The sequence below is a fragment of the Strix uralensis genome, chromosome 10 (assembly GCF_047716275.1).
Source record: "Strix uralensis isolate ZFMK-TIS-50842 chromosome 10, bStrUra1, whole genome shotgun sequence".
Lineage (NCBI taxonomy): Eukaryota > Metazoa > Chordata > Aves > Strigiformes > Strigidae > Strix > Strix uralensis.
This window is the reverse complement of record NC_133981.1, coordinates 17,677,288-17,697,073: the sequence shown is the minus strand read 5'-3', so window position 1 is coordinate 17,697,073 and position 19,786 is coordinate 17,677,288. Positions and strand designations below refer to the sequence as shown.

Here is a 19,786-nt window from a genome sequence, read left to right as displayed (position 1 = left end):
TCTGTCTGCAGTGCTGGATCTCAAGCGCTTGCACTTATTACACCAGGAACAGCAGCACAGATGACACGCCAAACAGAGTTGTGCCTTAAACTCTGAGGATCTGCTTCTCAACCTGCTCATTAGCCAGCCAAATTCAGGTTTGGACAAGCTTCCCATCTCCCCAAGGCCCCACTTTGGTTTTCATTATTTGTTACACAAGTTGCAAGATTCCCTAGTGAGGCGGACAAACCCCAGTGTGTGTTTTAAGTTCCACAAGGATGAAAGCCTTTTTTTTTTTTCCTACGCATCTTACTGCAGTTTTACTCCTGTCAGAGGTTCTACACAGACCTGAGATGGAGAAAAACAGCCTTAGAAAATCGCAGGGGAGTCTTTGCCAAAAACCAGTTTGTCACTACAAGTATTCCTTTAGCAGTGCTACCCGAGGGCTGGGTGTTGAAAGATGATTTCCTGCAGTGGGAGGCCTGGACCCAGGAATGAGGCAACCTTCTCAGCTCTCTGCTCATGGTTTAAGCAAGGGGTAGAACAAAAAGTTTCTCTCCAGCTTCGCTTTTCCCCCATCCTCTTGAGTTTAACCTGAAAACAATGCACATGGGGTTTTACCCATGTTAACGTGATGGTGGCTGCCGTCCCCCCTACAGCAGCTCTAATACTATGTAGACATTTACTGTGATGACCCAAATCTCCCATTACTCCAAACCAACAAGCTATTTCCCCACCTTCCTGCTGAGAAAGGGCTCAGCTCTTCCATCCAGACCACAGGCTTCTGTGAACACCCCTTTACCTAGGGCACCATACCTCAACAAGTAGCTGTTGCAAGACTGCTTCCCTATCCAAATACATTCCTAGGCAAGAAAAAAAGCTCTTAAAATGGACAATTTATGTAGGGCTAGCTTCAGAGCAGCACAATTTCCAGTACAGAGCTGATGACTTTCCAAAATGAAGGGGCTTTTAAAAAAATGGATGATTTTCCCATTCCCCCTCTGAGAAACAGCAAGTTGTATCACACTGGACAAATGCAGAATTTACAGCACTCAGTGATATCTCTACAAAATATTTATTCGTAACAGCCACAACATTGAATTCTCTACATAAGTAGTATTTTGTGACAAAGCATAATTTGACTTCATGTATTTACACTCATCTGGCAGATACCACCTAGGAGTTAAACTCCCCATACCAGGTCATGACCAAAGAGACCAGTTTCCAAGGCTCGCCAGGATCCTAGTCCCTGACCCAAAACCAAGGTAAAGTCTCTTAAAGTGCAAATATAGTCAAGAGGCATTGCAAAAGATACACTGCTGCTTCCAAATTTGTTCACCCAGTTGCTCCTGTGTCCCCCAGAGCAGGGGTTGGGACATTAAGCAAGGACCTGGGAGCCTCATTAAAAAAAAACAACTCTCCCAGAGACTAACTTGGAGAATTAGACCCAAAATCTCCCACAGCCCAAGCAGACATGCTCAGCCACCACCACTTACTTACAGGTGGGCTGTTGAGCCCCACGTCATCCCAAAGAATGCTGGGGGGATTGATATTTTCAATGTCAAATCTGGAGGGGGCATGCTGCTTCCTGCTTGGCTTTACATAAGGTTGGACACTCTGTTAGACCTGGGAGTGCTGGTTTTAATGAGGTCCGTTTCTCAGCTGGCTGCCCTGAAGAGCACAGGAATTGCAGTCCTGATATTTTCAGAGAAGCACATGGAAGCTGGAAGCTAAAAGATTTATTCACCTTTCCGGTCTAACCTAGAAACACACAATACTCGAGTTCCTTGACAACACTTGGCACGTGTCCCTCTTTTAAAGGCAGATGGAAAACACCGAGTGCTACACCAGCTAAGAAAGATGTCTTTGCCTGGGCGGGTGGCAATGGGCCCTGGGAAGGCATTCAGATTTAATTCTGAAGTGAGCATTAGTGCTGTGGTGTGCACAAACCTGTAAATTTAAAAGCCAGAAAGTCACTGATGTTCTTAGTGTATGTGTTCTTCTTAATCAGTCCTGTGGTCCTCTTTTCTTAAACATTTCGTGCTGCAACCAACACTGCAACCAGAAGAGAGCTGAACAATGGTCTTTAGACAAACACTCAAACCACATCAGTGAAGAGCATTTTTAGAATAAAAGCCTTCCAAGTGCTTCCCTGTGAAAAGTAACAAGAAAAATAGCTGGAGGTTATCTGTTCTCTTCCTCAGGCAACAGACCCAGTGAAACCCTGAAAGATGATTTGCTACTGAACACTAAAATTTAACTTAAAATGCATTACAAACCCCAAAGTATGGCTGCTTACGGAAACACCAACAATGGGAAAATAGCACCAAGCAGCCTGAAACGCAACAATACTGAGCTGAAGAGGTGGCTGTGGAAAGCTGGTCAATGGTGAGGACTGAGATAACCATCTCCCTTTGCAGTGGGCATCTACAGGTGACGGTGGGGCAGTACAGGAAGAGGGATGCTGGTGTAACAGTATGAATTTCTCTTCTGCATCTCCAACAGCAGGCCTGTTTGGCAAGATCGAAATCATCAGTCCGAGTGTTCCCTTCCCTCCTCCAGTCTGGAGGATGGCAACTCACATCCCATCACAGACCTGTGCCGTCAGAAATGGCTCGGAACTCCTGCAGTAGCATCAGCAGAGGCAAGCCACAGAGCTGAAGGAGAAGCTTCGACCGCAGCACCAATCCAGACAAGTTTATCAGACTGCCCTGTGTGGGCAGTCCTCCTGCCCACTGTCACAGGCAACCGCTGCAGCTCAGCACGGGCTGCTACTTTCAAGGAACCAGAGTGGAGAAATGCTGCCTCCCCATCCACAGCTCTTTGCACAGCTCATTTCCACCGACAAGGACTGGGGGGGGGGGGCGGGGGGAAGCAAGAAAAAGCAAAAGAGAAGCTGTTCTACAAGCCAACTGACTTTTCTAGGGAGACATGCTCTGAATTATATACAAGGCCCCACAGTTGAGATGAACTTTGCTGTAGCAGGGGAACATCTAGACAACTGACCTAAGGTAAAATGCTTGAGCATCGTTCCCCAGTATGGACTGACACCCAAGAGCAGAGAGAACAGGCCCACTACTGTCCTTGCCACCTTACCAGCATTTTACATTTAGGAGTGGGGAAGCACACACACCTGGGTGAGGGAAAGAACTGAGTTTCCAAGCTGTGACCTAGCACATAAAACCAAGTGTGCTTGGAAAGGCAAGAATACAATGAACAACACATTTAAGCCGAGCCTGTCCTGGCCCGCTGGTTCATGCATTTGATCAATGCAACGTTTCAGGAAACAAAAACCTGGAAGCAGGCTTGAAGACCAGCCTGCCATCCTTTCTGTGCCATTCGCCCACAAGCCCCTCTGGAGCAGCAGAGCACATCCCTCCCATCTCTTTGCAGGGGCGTTCCATGGAGCAGGGCCACAGCAAAGCAGAGTCAGCACAGTCACATGTAAGTTTTTAAAAATTCAATTCTGAAGACACCATCTGACAAAGGAAGCATCGCTCTTTCAGGGCCATCGCTGGAAACCTGCAGGACCTGTAACAAAATGCATGATGAACTAACTGCATGTCAGTTTTATCGACAAAGGGATACAGGTCTAAGCCTGGTGTGGGGAGAACTTAATGGAGCTTATTTACAAACCAGGAAGGGAAAACTGCATGGGTGAAGGTAAACAGCCTAGACACCCCACAATACTGGCCCACATCATATTCTTTAATATCTAAAAGTAAAAAAATACGGCCCATTCCCACTGCCCTCCCCCCCAAAATATTTACAAGTAAGAAGAGCCATGATACATAAGGAAGATACACAGGCAGACTGTGCTTTCAGTCTCAGTTTGGTTTCTCCATCTTCCTGCTGACGGACTCCTTTATTGCTTGGGACACCGACCGGACCTCAGCAGTACTGTCGGCACCCTCCGGGATGCTGGCCCAGCAAACAGCAGGGAGGCTTCAGCAAGCTCAGGCAGTGGACAAAACCTGTATGGTTTGCTGCACACTAAATCGCCAAAGAAAGGATGACAGGGTGTATCGTGTATTTACAGTCACCCACTCTTTCAGTGCATGTTCCACTGAAAGAGAATCCAGCATCTGCTGCTGAAGTTGAAAACTGTCAGTGTTCACATTTGGCACAGAAGTAACTTTGCATCAGCGGACTGCAGTGAAACCAGAGAGAACCCAGATGTGAAAAACATGCACTTATGGGAAGGAACTACGTGTTCCATCTTGGAACATCAACAGCCTTGTGCACTTACAGAAGGAACACACAGAGTTACAGCTTAAAAAATGCCACAAACATTTTGTAAATAAAACAGATTTCATTGCTTTTAGAAATAATACTTGTGTCAGTTCCAACTTCGGCTGAAGCCTGCTGGGCACGGACTGGAAGGTAAGAACATGTAGCATGCCACTTCTGAACATGCTAGGAGGCCGCAGAGGAGTCCTCACAAAGGAATGCAGCAAATTAAGGTAAGACATATGGAAACATATGTAGGAACAGGAACATAGTCTAGGAGATTTAGGCAATTCCAATACTGTGCTTGCAGTGACGTGCTGCTGTTAGCAGTATGGAAGTCATTCGACAGCAGCTGCAGTGTAGGAATTAGTCGTCAATAGTTGGCAACCAGAAGGCCTACAAAAGAAGAAAGAACACGTTTTACAGAGCAGAACACAAATCTCTCCTACAGCACTGCAGGAACTGATCACTGCTACCTTCTATAAGCACACAGGCAGAGACTACCAAAGAGCCAGCAACGCCCTCCCAGCAGTTTGAGGTTACAGTCCTTGCTGACGCTCATCTGCATTGCTCGTTCTCCAGAGCAAGCCAGTCTTACACAAACTGAAAATACCAGCTGTGTACAGTGACCTAAAGAACTCATACTTCTGTGTGCACATTCACTCGCTGCTCTGCTTTCATGTCTGTGCTCACATGCTGGCCTGCCAGGTGTGCCGCCCCACACAGCTACCTGCAAGGTAAGGCACAATCAAAGCGTAACAGACAGGGCCCTGGCTCTCACCAAAGCCCAAGGAAATGGGCACTCAGTAGCACTGAGCCTTCTCAGATTCATTTCTAAAATGGTCATCACCTCACTGAGCTAGGAGGAACTTAAAACACTTTCCTTACCATATTGGAACATGCGCTAGCAAAAGTCATGAATTTTGGATTGAACTGCAGACAGGTTATAGGACCCGTGTGTTTCCCATCCAGCACAGCCACCTTCATCCCACTTTCCCCATTCCAAACATGAATCTTCCCATCCTCTGAACCTGCAGGCAGGAGTGGAAAACAAGATATGCAAGATACATTTGAGAGGCCAGCGGAGAAAATGAAGAACATAACCTTTTCTGTCAGAGAACTGTAGGAACAAGCATGCCTCATCTTCATAGTTTAACCTTTAAAATTCTCGAAGTATCACTAGGGCATTTACAAAACATCACTCGAGTTCACACCCCTGTAGCCAAACAGCAGGTTTATATCTTTGCACTGCAGAGTCTCAACTGCACAACACAGTGCAACACTATTCTGACAAAGAGGTTAACAACTACAGTCACCCAATGGAAAAGGAGAGCTGACACCATCCAACTAAGGAAGACAGACCCTTGCCAACTTGCACTGATGTGCGAGGCCAAAAGCTGCGTTGTAAGAGTCATTGTTCACACAAGTTCTCAGTTCAGACACAGAAGGAGATAAATATTTCACTTGGTAGGCACACAATCAAATCAAAGGCTTTTGACTGAAAGCAACCATATTTCAATGCACTATGCCAAATACCAGAAGCTTCACTGGAGATGTCAACACTCCACATTGCTACAATGGGACAGGTTTTTCACTTTAAAATGGCATTTTGCAAACTGTGAGGCTGGGCACTTAACATTTTTATAATTCAATTCTGGTTTAGTCTCATTTTAAATAGGACTCCAAATAAAAATGCAAGGTATTTTCTTCTGCTTCTGTATTTAGATGTATGGCCTTTCAGGGATGAAAAATTAAGCAGCAAAAGTTACAGCTTAGCCATATGTAAAAAACAAACAGAAATTAGTGTTTTGGAACTTCTCCCACTATAGCTTTCATTTGGAAGAGCACAACAGGAAGGTAAATACATCCAATAAAGTGCTCTCCAGAGACCGACTAAACAAAGAATTCTGTCCGCCTCCTGTGCCATCAGGAAGTTCTCAGCCAGAACAAAAAAAAGAAGTTTTGCCAAGACTCATCCAGGAAAAATGAGGATCTGGATACCAATTACCACAGAGTTAAACATATTCGATGTACCAGCCATATAAATAAGAACAAAAAGAAAGTGCTAGGAGAGAGCAGCACCACACAGATGGGTCTGACGTGTGTTCATGGGTCCTGTTGGGCAGCAGAGCGTAGCAGAGCGACTGAAGTGTTCACCTTGGGGTGCCCAACCTGCAGCACCAGGCTTTACAGGAGTTGCAACTGCTTTTTGCCACCCGCTTCACTCAGGAGTCCCTCCTGCAGGGGGTGAGGAAGGGGGCCTGGGCCAGAGGAATCATACACTGGGAGCCTACTGCTTCTATCAAGAGGAAAGCGGCTTGTTCCACAGACATGGGAGTTTACAAGAGCCACCTGAACAAAATGCAGCCGCACAGGAACATTTGAGAGGTGTACAAACACCCCAGGCTATGAGACCAATCGCCCAAGCACAGGCAGGTGCCTTGCTCATCAGGCAGTGGAGGGCAGGCCACAACATACAGCCCCAAAATGCTTAGAGGCAGCCAATGAGCACATCCGAGCCACAGCGTGAGGATCACTGACAGAAATGATGTGACAGGTCTCCATGCATTACAACAGTTTGCCAGTTTCTTATCTTTTTTGGAATAGCATTCATATATAAAGGAAAAAATAAAAGTCTTCTTGCAGGCTCATTTACATTTCAGTCTAGGAAATGCAGAGTAAACTAACAAAACAGGAAACTGTCAATGCAAAGAAAGCTTACAGCTGCATGGCATTATTTAAATACATTCTGCTTCCCAACAGACACAGCTTTAGTCCTACATAACACACCTAATTTCAGAGCACTGAAATTCTTTCCAAGAAGAATTATCTTACCTATCATGATGAACTGAGAGTCTGGTGTGAATGATGCCTCCAGCGTGACAGCCTTACTATTGTTATAACCCTATGGCACAAAACAGGAGAATATGTAGTAGAGAGTGTGTCCACAGTAATCTCGCAACCAAAGGGCACCTGCTCCCAAAACTAACACCAAGTTTCAAGAAGGTAACACAGGCAACATGCTCACCCCAAAAGTATGCAGGATAGCTCCTTTAAAAGCATCAATCAGTCGAATGAACCCTCCATTAGTCGATATGAGGATGAGTTTGCCATCGTTACTGAACTTAAGGCCTGTCCACTCACATGTTCGATCATACTGCATTTTAAACGTAGCAAATGGACCCTTCAAAGAAAAAACGGGAAATATGATGTAGACTCTGAATGCATTGCTGCTAACAAGAGTCTGCTTTTAACCTTAGCTCAGGAAAAAAAGTTTAACATTTTTCAAAAGAAAATCTTTAGTCCTAAGATATCAAAGGGAAGTGTCATGGCAAAAATATGTCACTGCATGTGTAAGTTTCAAAAAAGTATGAATCCACAGTTTCCACAGCAAAAAAGAGCCACAGTAGGGTGTTTCAATACCCAACAGTCCCATACTCTACTACATTCAACAGCAGAAATTAATTTAAGGTAGAATGAAGTTTTCAAACAAGGCTGCTAACTGAAGTTAGAGAAAGAGCTTGAGCCACTGTTATCATCATCTGACTTTTTGAAAACCATGGAACTAGCTATGCTCAATGCTTAGCCAGTTCAGCTGCCCACCCAATTAGTTTCCTTTGAAATTTCATCCTTTCTGACAATCCTGACTCCATCTTTGCCAGTGTTGTTCCAGAATAAGCAGCAAGGAGGAAAAAAAAAAAAAAACAAAACCAAGAAAAACCCCAACAAAACCCAACAACAACAAAAAGCCTGAACACAAGTTTGGAACAGGTTAAAGAGTTAGCAGAAGTAAACTTTAACACTGGTTCAAGAGTGGATTTCAGGAATTAGTGACATCATATATCCCTTTCTGTCTGTGAGATGTGCAGTTACTGAAAACGCTCTAGATGCCAAACAGGCAACCCAGACAAGGAAGCTAAAGTAAAGAAATCCAGCCTCTGAGCAGTGAGTTTAGACTACTTCTTGCAAGCTAAAAAGTGTAAAAGTGAAGTTAGGGTAGCTCACCTTGTCAAAAGAACGGAGATCATAAAGCTTCACCATTTCAGAATTGACTCCAGCAGCAAAAATCAACCCTTCCGGGTCAAAAGAACACACAGGCTTCCCCTGGAGATGCATTAAACCCTAGAAAAATAGAAGTAGTTCAAATTATTTTGCGAAACTAATGTTCACATTTCTATCACCGTCCCTTGAGCCCACTGCGAGCAGAACAGCAGCCTACAGGTGGAACAACTGAATTTCAATTGTAAATATTGAGGTTTTACAAAGGTTCAGAACTCAGCTTCTCAAAAGCAACTCTGACTACTTCAGGTCATCATATGAAGCTTCTAGTTTGCTGCAGTAACAAAGTTTACATTAGAACAAATCAAGACCTCCTTCAAGCTGTCATCCACTCAAAAAGCACCCAGAGAGGGAAGGATGATGTGGCTGTATTAATAACGACAGCACCACAAAACACTGCTGCTGGGATTGATAACAACGCTCTACCAATTATGGTTGCAAAGGAGAGCAAAAAAAAGGAATTTGAAAGCAAGTAGAAACAGCTCCAGTGAACACTGTTGCTGAACTTTCCATGCCTGTATAATGAAAACTCATACCTTCTGGCAGTCAACAGAACTTACGTATTAAAACTGACAGATTACTATCAGTGCTTAACTTTTCCTTAACTCACTTAAGTAGAAAAGACTTGAGGAAATTTGGTAAAAGCCAACAAGATATATAATTTTCTGTATCCTGACCGACAGGTGTCTGTGTGTTAGCCACATGTCATTATGTAACTGTATGCACATAAATAAGAACATATCTTTGATTAAATCAACAATATATTTAAGAAGTTTCTGCATTTTGGAAATACCATTCTTCTCTAGAGAAGTCTAGTCTAGAGACTTTACTACTTCTCTCTTCTTGCCAATTTAGGTCAGTTTTCCCTGTGATATCTGAAGGCTAGGCAGTAAGCTAGTGAATGCTCAGGGCCCCAGCAAGTGGGGTATCTCTGGTTTCCCGACAATATTTCCAGGCACTACGGCTGCCATCTCATGGGCAAATTGAAAATTACAAGAACATTTCCTCAAACAGTTTCCCAAACTTTGCTGGCTGCAGCTTCCAGCTACAAGTCCTAGTTTCACCTTTCTTACAAGTTCAGGCATTAGCATAAATCATAGAATTGCTACTGAGTTTACAATCCTATCTGTAGCAACTCTGAGATTGAGATTACTCCCAAGGGAAACTTACACACTGGCATTAAAGGCATACTCCCAGAGAAGGGCAAAATTAAGATTTCTTGTCAGAAAAAGCTTGGGTTTAAGACAGATAAAACCATTTTCTAAGAGATGTAACCTTTTCTTCCTTTTGCATTTACACCATCTGGAATAAGTAAATAGCCCTCTCTTGTACGCAAAATGGTCCCGGTGAGATGGGCATATATGAGAGTACAACACTACGTGTCCAGACATAGGGACAAACAGCTTATCACAAATAAAAGATGGAGATTCTACTGCTAGTCTTTCATTCCTGCCCCTGATGCCAGCTCCGGTACTTTTCTCAGCCTGCACAAGCCTGCTTCCACTAAAAAGAGTACAGTAAAGTATTCCAGCTAAATAAATAAATAAATACAAACAGGGTTTTGCCTTGCTAGAAAGTTAAATCTGCTCATCACAAACAGGTCTGATGAATAACAAAGGTGATGCAAGGAGGGGGCTGCTGTGTTACTTTAGATAATCAGTTTCTTCATCAAATTTAATTGCATTAAGGCATCAATTTTAAACAGACACTAAACACTCAGATAAGATGCATTCCCAACCCAGGAAAGATGCCGGCTAAGAGAGAACTCTCTCTGTATGGGGTAGCAGCCTGATGAACAAAGCTGATGACACCCAGCTCTTCTCCTGTTTCATCAGCTGTGGGTGTTATTTCCTGCTCTTCCCAGCGCCTCTGCAGCAGAGACACAGGGGAAAGTGAGTGGTGTTACACAATGCAACACACATTTCGCAGAGACTGCTGATCGAGGCTCCTTCAGCATTCCAGGAAGGTGTCAACACTAAATCAGCAGCATACATTTCTGGCAGTATTTTTGTTTTATAACAAACAAACATCCATTTTTCATCCTTCTAACTGAAAACACAACACAATATGCACATGAATTTGATATCCTACCTGGCAATTTGGAGAGCGGAGATCCCAAAGTCGAATAGTTTTATCAAGGGATCCAGAAATAAAAGTATCATCCACTGGAGACATTGAAAGAGCAACCACTCTGCAACACAGAGGATCACGGGCATAAGGGACACACAAAAGAAGCAAATGGAGCAACACCTACCTGATAAAGACAAATAAAGCATACTCGTAACGGAATGGGTTTCACTCTATGTTTGCCTTTATTATATACCCAACTCAAGAGTTGGGTCACCACCTCAGTGAATGGCAACTTAAATTAGTCCTTGCTCCTTCTTATACAGGTATGCTAAAGCATTACGTCATACAAAGTCCACCTTAATTTCCCTTGATGTTTCAATTCTCTATTCTTTCAGTGATCAAAATGTCCATAAATTTTCATCAGTCAGCAAGTCTTTATTGTTCTTGTCTTTGGTTCTGCTGCTGATCACATTGTCTATTGGTCCGTTTCAGGGTCATCAAGTCATCCATCTTCAAACAGCTTCTCTTTTCCTCTGTCTTCTGCAACCTTTTCTCATTGTTCTATTTAACATTTCTAATTTCTAAAAAGTTAATCTTATAACCTTTAAGAACCTTTAAAACTTGACGTTTTAATTATCACCCAATTCATATCTTATGTGTGTATCAGTTAAAATATTATAATCAGTTTAAACATACTTAAACTAAAGGTTTCAATTCATCTATCACTACCTACTGATTAACTAGGCTGGGTTTTTGGCCAACCACGGTGAGGGCTATACATGGGACAAATGAGTAGTACAGCACGGTTCCATGACTTCAAACTATTTGAACACCTGCATCCTTATAATAGCTTACTAGTTTCTAGTCTCCTATTCAGAATCACAATGATCATTAATTTCTTATTTCTATTATATCATTTATCTATGAGTAATCATTAAAAGATATTTTAATCTTTTTCTTAACACTACCCCAACAGTTGTGTACAAGCTCATAATTTCCATGAACAGCTTCTACAAAGCAAAAACCAGAGCGAATCGAGCGTAATGTAACTCAAGCTCATTACAATCATTATTTCAATTTCTGTTGTATTGTCTCCAAGCCACATCTCACCTTTTTGTATGCCCTGGGAAATATCGAATGTATTTGTTGTCATGCAGGGAGAGGTATCGGATTGTATCTGAAAACATAAACAAACCATAAGTTTTATTATACCATGAACCCAACATTATCTATAAGTGGTCACACAGCAAACTTGCTCCCCACAGCAGCAGCAGTCTTGCCACAGTGAGTAAGTCTGGTCATTTGATTTCAAGTCAGACTTTGAAACAGAATCAAGTTAGAAACAGACATAAAACAACTTGGTTTCCAAGGCAGAACTGGAAATGAGGAACCAGGAAAAGATACTTCCCACGGTCTGAAGTCATATTACAGCTTTAAGTCAAACTGTCATGTGATTTATGCAAGTTAATTTCAAAGTTGCTAAAATTTAAGTACCGGTAGGTTTTATTCCATCATTCTCACAAAATTGAGTGTACCAAATTTACAAAGTTGACACACTTTTTTTGCTATACAGCATGAATCTTGCTGTTTTACATATGTACACATCCAGCAAATAAGTCTCTGACTAAACAGTAAGCATAAGAAATGTGTGAATTCTAGCATTTAGCCAAAGAGAAGATAAAAACATGAACTTCAAAGCCAAGCAAGACCATTAAAAAGCAGCAAATCTCTCTCCTTTTTTTTAATCTGAAAATCAACAGCTTCACACATTCTCTGCACTTAGAGCAGCTAAGCTTTAAGAAGAGGACAGAGGAGTAATCTAAAGCTTAGTCCACTTAAAGCAATCTTAAAAATATATTGAATAAATCAGAGCAGCACCACAACATTTCCCAAGTGGTAATTTTATACTGAGTATAGATGAACATACCAAGAGCAACTCAGAATTTTGTAAGATGCTGTTGAGACTTTCTCCCAAGATTAAAAGAAAACTTTGTAAGAGGAAACAATTAGTAAAGCACAGAAGCCCCTTTTTAAAATCTTTATCCATCTGAGCGATGAAACGTGAAGAACACAAGTTAAACCTCTGATATTTGAAAGCAGCATCAGCAAAATCCCTTCTCATACTAGTTAGAAAACACTAGTTTAAGCTGTTGCTGGAGGGAAGAGATTGGCATTATGCACGTGCACCATACAAGAGACTCCATACTGCTGTAACAACGTCTTGCTGAGGCTCCAAAGAGAAACTGAGGGAAAAGGACATTTTTGCTTTTGACTCAAAAGAACAAGAGCCAACAGGATGCCATACACACAGAGCATTTTAACACTCATAAGGGCTACTGTGTTCAGAGCTTTTTTAAAGGCTCATTCAGCAAAACTTTGTTTCTGTGAAAAAATGATCAAGTTACCATTTTTGCCTGAGGTTTCACATCAAGCTGAGATCAGAGTTCCAGACCGCTCTCCAGTATTTGACAAGAAAACTAAAACTGATCGATCAAGCTGGAAACATGATGCTGGTGACACACCATTCTGAAAGGCTCTAAGTGACCTGAGGTTACTGTCCAAAACAGAAATCCCCAACACCAGTGTCACACCCCATCATGGCTAGAGCTGATACGCTTCAAGCGCTGTTAAGACATCTCTAGTTTTTCCTGAAAGAACTGTCATTACCTGATTTCCAAAGTATCCATGTAGAATTTCACCTTCCTTTGCTAAAGAGGAAGCACTGTGATCCTTTGTGATCCGTTTTGTTGGCAGCGCTCTGTCCCAGGCAAGGCAGTGGCCTGTACAGTTATCTCCTGTACCGGGTGGTATCATAGACCCTCAAACTGTACAAACTACTACCTCAGCCTGGAATCAGGCAAGACGAGCTAGGTTCAAAGGTCTTGAGGAAGTCTTCAGAAGTAGGTGGATTGGTAGCAACTCCAACACATAAAATGCTTGGGAGCAAGCGCCAGTACTCCTATAACATGTTCCTGGGTTAACTTTCCCTCCCGATAACTGCGTAACAGGTTAAATACAATGCACCTTGCCCAAGACTGCATGCATTAGGGACTACAGAGTATCTGTACAGAGTACAGAACACCCTGCTGGTTTTATCAGCCTTAGGGTTTGTAACAGCAACAAATACTTTCGCATTCTACCTTCTTTTCTTCTAATCAAGTATTTATCATAATGCTACCCTGCAGGATGAAGACTCTTAAGTTCTGGTTCCTCAAAGGCTTACCTGTGCTTTTAAACAAAAATCCACAACTCAAAATGGCATTAAAAATGCTTCATTAAATTGTTAATTGCTGCACACAGAGAATGGAAAAACATCCCCTTCCTTTGCAGTTGATTTGTGTGTGTACCAGACAGAGCTACAGCATTTAGCCCACCTTCTGGCCACATGCTCCTTCTACCTCATTTCACACAAAGAAATTAAGGCACAGAGGCTGACTGACAGCACTGGTATCAAACAGCAAAGTGAACAGCAGAATCAAAACTGAACTCTTATCACACTAACAATGTTTAATCCCTTAGTTGTTGCAGCAATGAACAAAACTCACGTCAGCATGCTCGAGGGAACATCACCAAGTTGTGCATTTGAGTTGAACATTAATTCCTTTGTCTCTGACAGAACGTTTATCACTGAAAAGTTCCTGTAATTTTTTCCCAGCTCTTTAGATCTGTTTATCCAGGCATGTAATTTTAAGTGTAAGGAGACAAAATATGCTCAACTCCAATGGATCACTTACCATCTATTTTGTTGGAGCTGTACACAACAGTGTTGGCAGCATGTGTGTACCTGATGAGGTCCACGCCATACTTCTTACTGTACAGTGTTCTCTTTGGTCTGTCAGAAGGAAGCAAAAATAATTGCACTTATTGCAACAAAAAGCTCAAAATGCAACTCACCACATTAACAAGGGCTGTTTTCATTGAGATATTACAAGATTGTTTCAAGTAGTCAGATGTTTTTATACAAGGAAAGAAAATCTTTTGTATTTGATTTTCAAACAAGCACCTTGGTGCTTTCTTCAAGACCATCCCTAGGCTTGAGGAGTTCCCTGTAACACCTGTAAAATGCACTTGTCTCCTCCAAAAATTCTTTTTACAGTAGACATCATGGGAAAAAGAGTATGAGGAGCTAGCATAACGAGACCTTAATGTCAAGCAGCACTGCCTCATTGCTCCCATGCTCATCCAAATCTCTAATCCATCTGCTACTTATTTTAGATTGAAAATAATTTGTCTTTTTGTTCTATATTACTTCAAAACATAGAAAAAGGTGTCTCATTCAGAATAAGGCTTCTCAGTATTAAGACAAACACAGTAGTCTATAAAAGCAATGCTAACACAGGGACTACCGGAGAATTATACTCATACTCAATCTTAATTAAAGCATGAAACTCAAATGTAACATTTTGCAACACAATTAAAGACATTATCTAGTGAGAGGGAACACAACATACAGAACTGGAGTTTTAGGGGGTCTGGTAAGCAAGTGAGGTACTGCAGTATGAGCAATTTAAACTGCAAAAAACTTAGAAGTAGCTGGTTAATAAGTGTATCTTGCAGCAGCAGCACCTGTTTACGCAGTGCAAGGCCTCCACTACCCTCCTTCCGCCTTCTTCCTCAGCTGAGGTAGCACAGAGGTTTCAAAGCTTGGCAGTCAACCAACAGGGGTACCGAACAACACCAGAAATAATACAGTCTCTTCCAGCAGTTATTTTTAATCCAGAAATTCTTAACTATGGTTATTACACAGGCCCACAAAATATTTTACCAGCAAAACCCAAAGACAACAGCATGGGAATAGAAGCAAACAGGAGGAGTGGTCTAAATCAATACTGCTGCCAAAAGAAAAGCTTATCAGACTACACCCTCAGACAAGGCATTTATAAAATGCTCAACTTTTTCCTTGTTTTCATTAGCCTCAAATTGACACACCCAAACAGGAGCATGAGTTGCAGACTTTTCATATCAGAAAACGGACATACATTCTTAAAAATTCTCAAATAGCAGAAGCCATAGGGCTTTGACTTCAAATGAACTTGCTGGGGACAAGCTTCCATTAACTGAAAGCCAATGCAGCAAGTGTAATTAAATCCCATACATCACCTCTTCCACTCACACCAAATCTCAACAGATTCTTCCTCAGTTCCTCCAGTAGGTTCTTAAATCAATTTTCAAATGCAAACATGCTACAAACTGAAAACAACACATCAAATGTAAATTTAGACACTAAAATTCTGTAACATTATACCTGATATACTTCCCCATACTGCTCTCTCTCAGCTATGCTGTTGACCAAATTGGAAAAAAAAAACCAAACCACAACAAAAAACCTCCACAAACCTCGAAACATACCAAGACTCTCATGCCTAGTCTGGCTCTTCTTTATCTATGAAAAATTTACAGCTTAGAAGCTCTATTCAGAATAAATGAATATACACAGAGAAAATAAAGATCGACTTATGTCCGGACAAAAGCACATTTACCAAAAAGAAGGAAAGAAAATACTTCTGTGTTTTAAGAAAGGTGAAGTTTTCATGTAAGCTGACAGAAGCACGTCACTTCACACAAGACCAACCGCCTGTTCCCAACCATTTAAAAACACAAACAAGAAGACTAAGTTTTACATTTTTTTTAAACAAATCACAATCACTAAATGTAATTCCAAGTTTAACCTTAATCTATCTAGCCCACTTGCAAATCAAGCAGTATTGTCAAAGAAAAATGTTTTAGGAGATCACAGTGTTATCTTCTATAAAGCTGATACAAAACACAGGCAAGGTTTGGAATATCTGTGCCTTGTTTGAATCCCTACTACTGCGGGTAAAGTCATCATCCAAAACAAGCTCACTGAAATGTTTAGTAAACACCATGGCTAAGCAGGAGTCCAGATCCATCACCTATTTGTATAAGTAATACACAATTGATATAGACCACCATCACACCAGGGATACAAATTTCCAGCCCTGAGCCTCCTGTCCCCAGCCTCAAGGACTGCTGTACATCCCAACTTACAACTTTGTTCTAAAAATTTTCAGAATTCATTCTTAAGCCCTAACAGACACAGGCAAGCCTCTTGGTCATGCTCTGGAGCCAGCCTACTGTGGAGGTATGTGGTGATGCAGAATGGGTTAAAAAAATAGTAATAACAATTTACTTGTTTACACATTTTGAAATAGAAGTGGACTCTCAGGTCCAAAATTATTGGATGCTCATGAAGTCAGTCAATTTTTTCAAGCTTGTTGCCTAAAATCAGAATATACTTAACAAGGGAATCTGTGTTTCAAGGAGATAATCTTGTCCTGTCAGCCCTTGGCTACACATCACTCTTTAAACTGTCCTGACTCTTTCAGAAACTGAAGTTCACTGAGATGAGGCTTGGTCATACTGGTAACGACTCTCGGAGCTGTATGGCTCATTTCGGTAAGGCAAAACAAAGCAAACTAGGTGATACTTAGGTACAACCAAACACAGTTGCATTTGAATTCTACCAGCAGAACTGCTCATTAACAGGGGGAATAAAACCTGCAAATTTTGCCACTTTTACATGGGAAAAAGTTTTAACATTCAGGCCATTTGATTAAGTAGGGTATCTTATACTGAACTCAGCGAGCAGGACATTTCCTCCTGGCCATTATATTCATTAGCAATGACATATACAAGAAGGTGGGAGTTCCAGGCCCTTGAAATGGTGGTTTAATTAAGAAAATAAATTATAGTCCTGAAACTGCCAAATTCCACCATGTCACAACAACGATCTTTCACAGGTTTGATTTTTCAACTCCACGTGAATCTCTAGTGACAAAGTAATTCACAGCTAAAACATTCCAGGTGAGAGAAAAAAAAAGTGTGTCCTGCATCCCTAGATACCTCTAAAAATCACAGTTACACTTTAAAGTCAATTGATGGTACAGGAGAAACTTTCAAATTCATTTTCTAATCACTAGAGAAATGCATCCTGAAACAGGGGTTACCTTGATGAAAATATTCTCACTGCCCTGTAGCACTGCAATAGCTAACCATCGATCTTCTACATTTAACTTAATTAAAGCAAATCCTCTGACTGTAAAGCATACACCAGGACTCGATGGAGATAGGGATGAAAGGACCAAATGCCTCCCAACCCATCAAACTATTCTTTACAAGTTTGAAAGGGGAAGAGCAATCAATACCTAAAAGCATTAACGCCACTCAGTCCTTCTACCATTGTATATAACTGGGATCTAGAGTACAATCCATGGTAGACACCATACATATAAAGTTACCTATTTTTACATAAATAAAAATTACATAATTTCAGGAGTTCACTCTATCAGATGGGCACACCAACAACATGAACACATAAAGCAAGCAAACTAAATAGAAGTGTAAAATAACACACAGTAAGTGGTCTACAAATTAAGAGAATATGTGGGATGCAATCTTTCAAACACAAGTATGCTGCCTTGGTCTGCTTGAAAAGCAGGAGAATTAGGAATACCTGGTGTATGCTTTACTAGAAAATATACACAACACTGACACATCTACCTCCTGGTACCCTCAAGCCATTTCTTTTTCATTCCTGCATTACCCTGTCCTTTTTATTATCTTTTTTTACAATACACATGTTTGGTTTTCTTTCACTTCCTGTATGTATGTGATGCTCTCTAGTCTTTGACTTAAAAAAAATCACCTCATATTACATCTCTACATCAAAAAGCACATGAAAATTAAAACTTAAAATTTAAAAGAATTTAAAGCAGCCAAATGCATACTTGTACCAACTGAGAAAGATTTTCATGGAATAATGACATCATTTGGCTCAATTTGTTCCAAACCTCATAGAATACAAATGCCTCTTGCGTATGTTCCAAGACCTCAGCTGCAAGTGTTACTGGTGGTCTTATTTGCACGTTTTTATCCTCTGAATAAGAGCAACATATCTCAAGCGCTGTGCAAATTTCTGGGGTTTTATCCGTAAAACAAGACAAGTGTCATGTGATCAACGAAAGATGATAAACTGGACAACTCTGTTCAGTAAGAAACACACACACCTTAATTCGCTACCCTTAAGCAACAAAAAGCAATAAACACCTTCCTTGATTAAATATAAATTAAGTCAACGTTTGAAGACAAATGTAAATCACACCTGTATTTTAACTGTGCTTTAGAGATAAAAACGCAATTAGAGACACGGATTTAAAGCACTGAGGACCACCTTTATCCACAGCGCTCCCAGACACTACTTAGGAACTAGGCTTTAAGGAAAATACCATTAAGTTTTTAGAAGTTATAGTATGCACACACCACACCATCTTCACCTTTTGGCTTAAAGCATTTATCCAAGAAGTTACTCTCAAATTAGGTTATTTAAAATGGCACATCTCTACACTGCCCACAGCAATTGCCTCTATTTTAATTAATGAGACTTAAGCCCAGAGAAGCCCGAGAAGTCAGTTTGCATATCTGTAACAATCCCGAGGCCTGGAAACGTGACCAGACTCAGCCCCTTAAGCTTAACAACTATTTATTTCTCACAGCAGTGAACTCTCTCACACTTGGGAAATTACCACCACTTGCTCCAGCCTACCAGAGATAACAAGCAGACACCCGTAGCGCAGACAAAACCATGCTGCTGCTCCCACCTCTGCGCCCCACGTTAGCCGTTTATAATACACACACACCCCGCGTCAGACATCACTGCAGTTCCACTTACAAGTCTCTACTTTAAAAAAAAAACAACAGAAAAGCTACAGCTTACCAGCCAGACCTGCCACCTCCTCAGCGCAGTCACACCGGTGCGGAGCCGGGCACAGCTTCTCCCCGCAACGGGCGGCTGCCAAACCGGCGCCCCTCACAATTCGCCCCGCTCCAGAAACTCCCCCAGCCCTCCCGAAGGCAGGCACCCCCCTCCTCCGGCGCGGCGGCGGAGCGGGCCGGGCCGGGCCCCCGCCACTCACTTGCCCTCCTGGCAGTCATAGAGAACGATGGAGTCGTCGTCGCTGCTGGAGATGACGGTCTCGCCATTGGGGCTGAAGTCGAAGCAGTTGATCTTGTCCGAGTTCTCGCGGAAGACCTTGGCCACGCGGAAGCTCCGCAGCACGTTGTCCGTCAGCTTCATCCCGCCGCCGGGCCGGGCCGCGCCGAGGGCGGCGGCAGCGCTGAGGGAAGCCGGGCGGGGCTCCCGGCGGCGGCGGGAACCGACGGGCTGGGCCTCGCGGGGCGGCGGGGATCGGCAGAGGGCGGGGACGGGCGGCGGGCCGCGGCGGGCGGCGCCCTCCGGCTCGGCTCGGCCCGCTCAGGCCGCGGAGAGGCGGCTCCTCCTCATTGTGTCCGCCATCTTGCTGCTCCGGGAATGGCAGGGGGCGGCGCGCGGAGCACCCTGGGAAGGGGAGGGGGGAGTGGGGGCGCGCGCTCGGCCGCTGCGGGGCGTTGGGGGAGCTCGGCGGGGGGCGGGGCGTGCGCATGGCCTGCT

General features: G+C 42.6%; 1 protein-coding gene across 1 annotated transcript; it reads right to left on the bottom strand.

Moving 5' to 3' along the window:
• Positions 1-1,038: 1,038 nt before the first annotated feature.
• On the bottom strand, positions 1,039-19,650 carry WDR82 (WD repeat domain 82). The gene is made up of 9 exons (XM_074879457.1): positions 19,272-19,650; positions 14,073-14,170; positions 11,449-11,515; positions 10,360-10,459; positions 8,215-8,331; positions 7,238-7,393; positions 7,045-7,114; positions 5,098-5,240; positions 1,039-4,605 (listed from the first exon to the last, which is right to left on the bottom strand). The coding sequence occupies exons 1-9, from the start codon at positions 19,430-19,432 to the stop codon at positions 4,576-4,578; spliced, it is 942 nt and encodes a 313-aa protein (XP_074735558.1). The 5' UTR covers positions 19,433-19,650; the 3' UTR covers positions 1,039-4,575.
• Positions 19,651-19,786: the final 136 nt, after the last annotated feature.

Coding starts and splice junctions, on each gene's coding strand:
- WDR82 (XM_074879457.1), bottom strand. CDS start 19,432: ATGAAGCTGACGGACAACGTGCTGCGGAGCTTCCGCGTGGCCAAGGTC. Junction 7,394..8,214: donor ATCTCCGTTCTTTTGACAAG/GTGAGCTACCCT, acceptor TTTTCTTTGAAG/GGTCCATTTGCTACGTTTAA. Junction 7,115..7,237: donor CTATCCTGCATACTTTTGGG/GTGAGCATGTTG, acceptor TTTGTGCCATAG/GGTTATAACAATAGTAAGGC.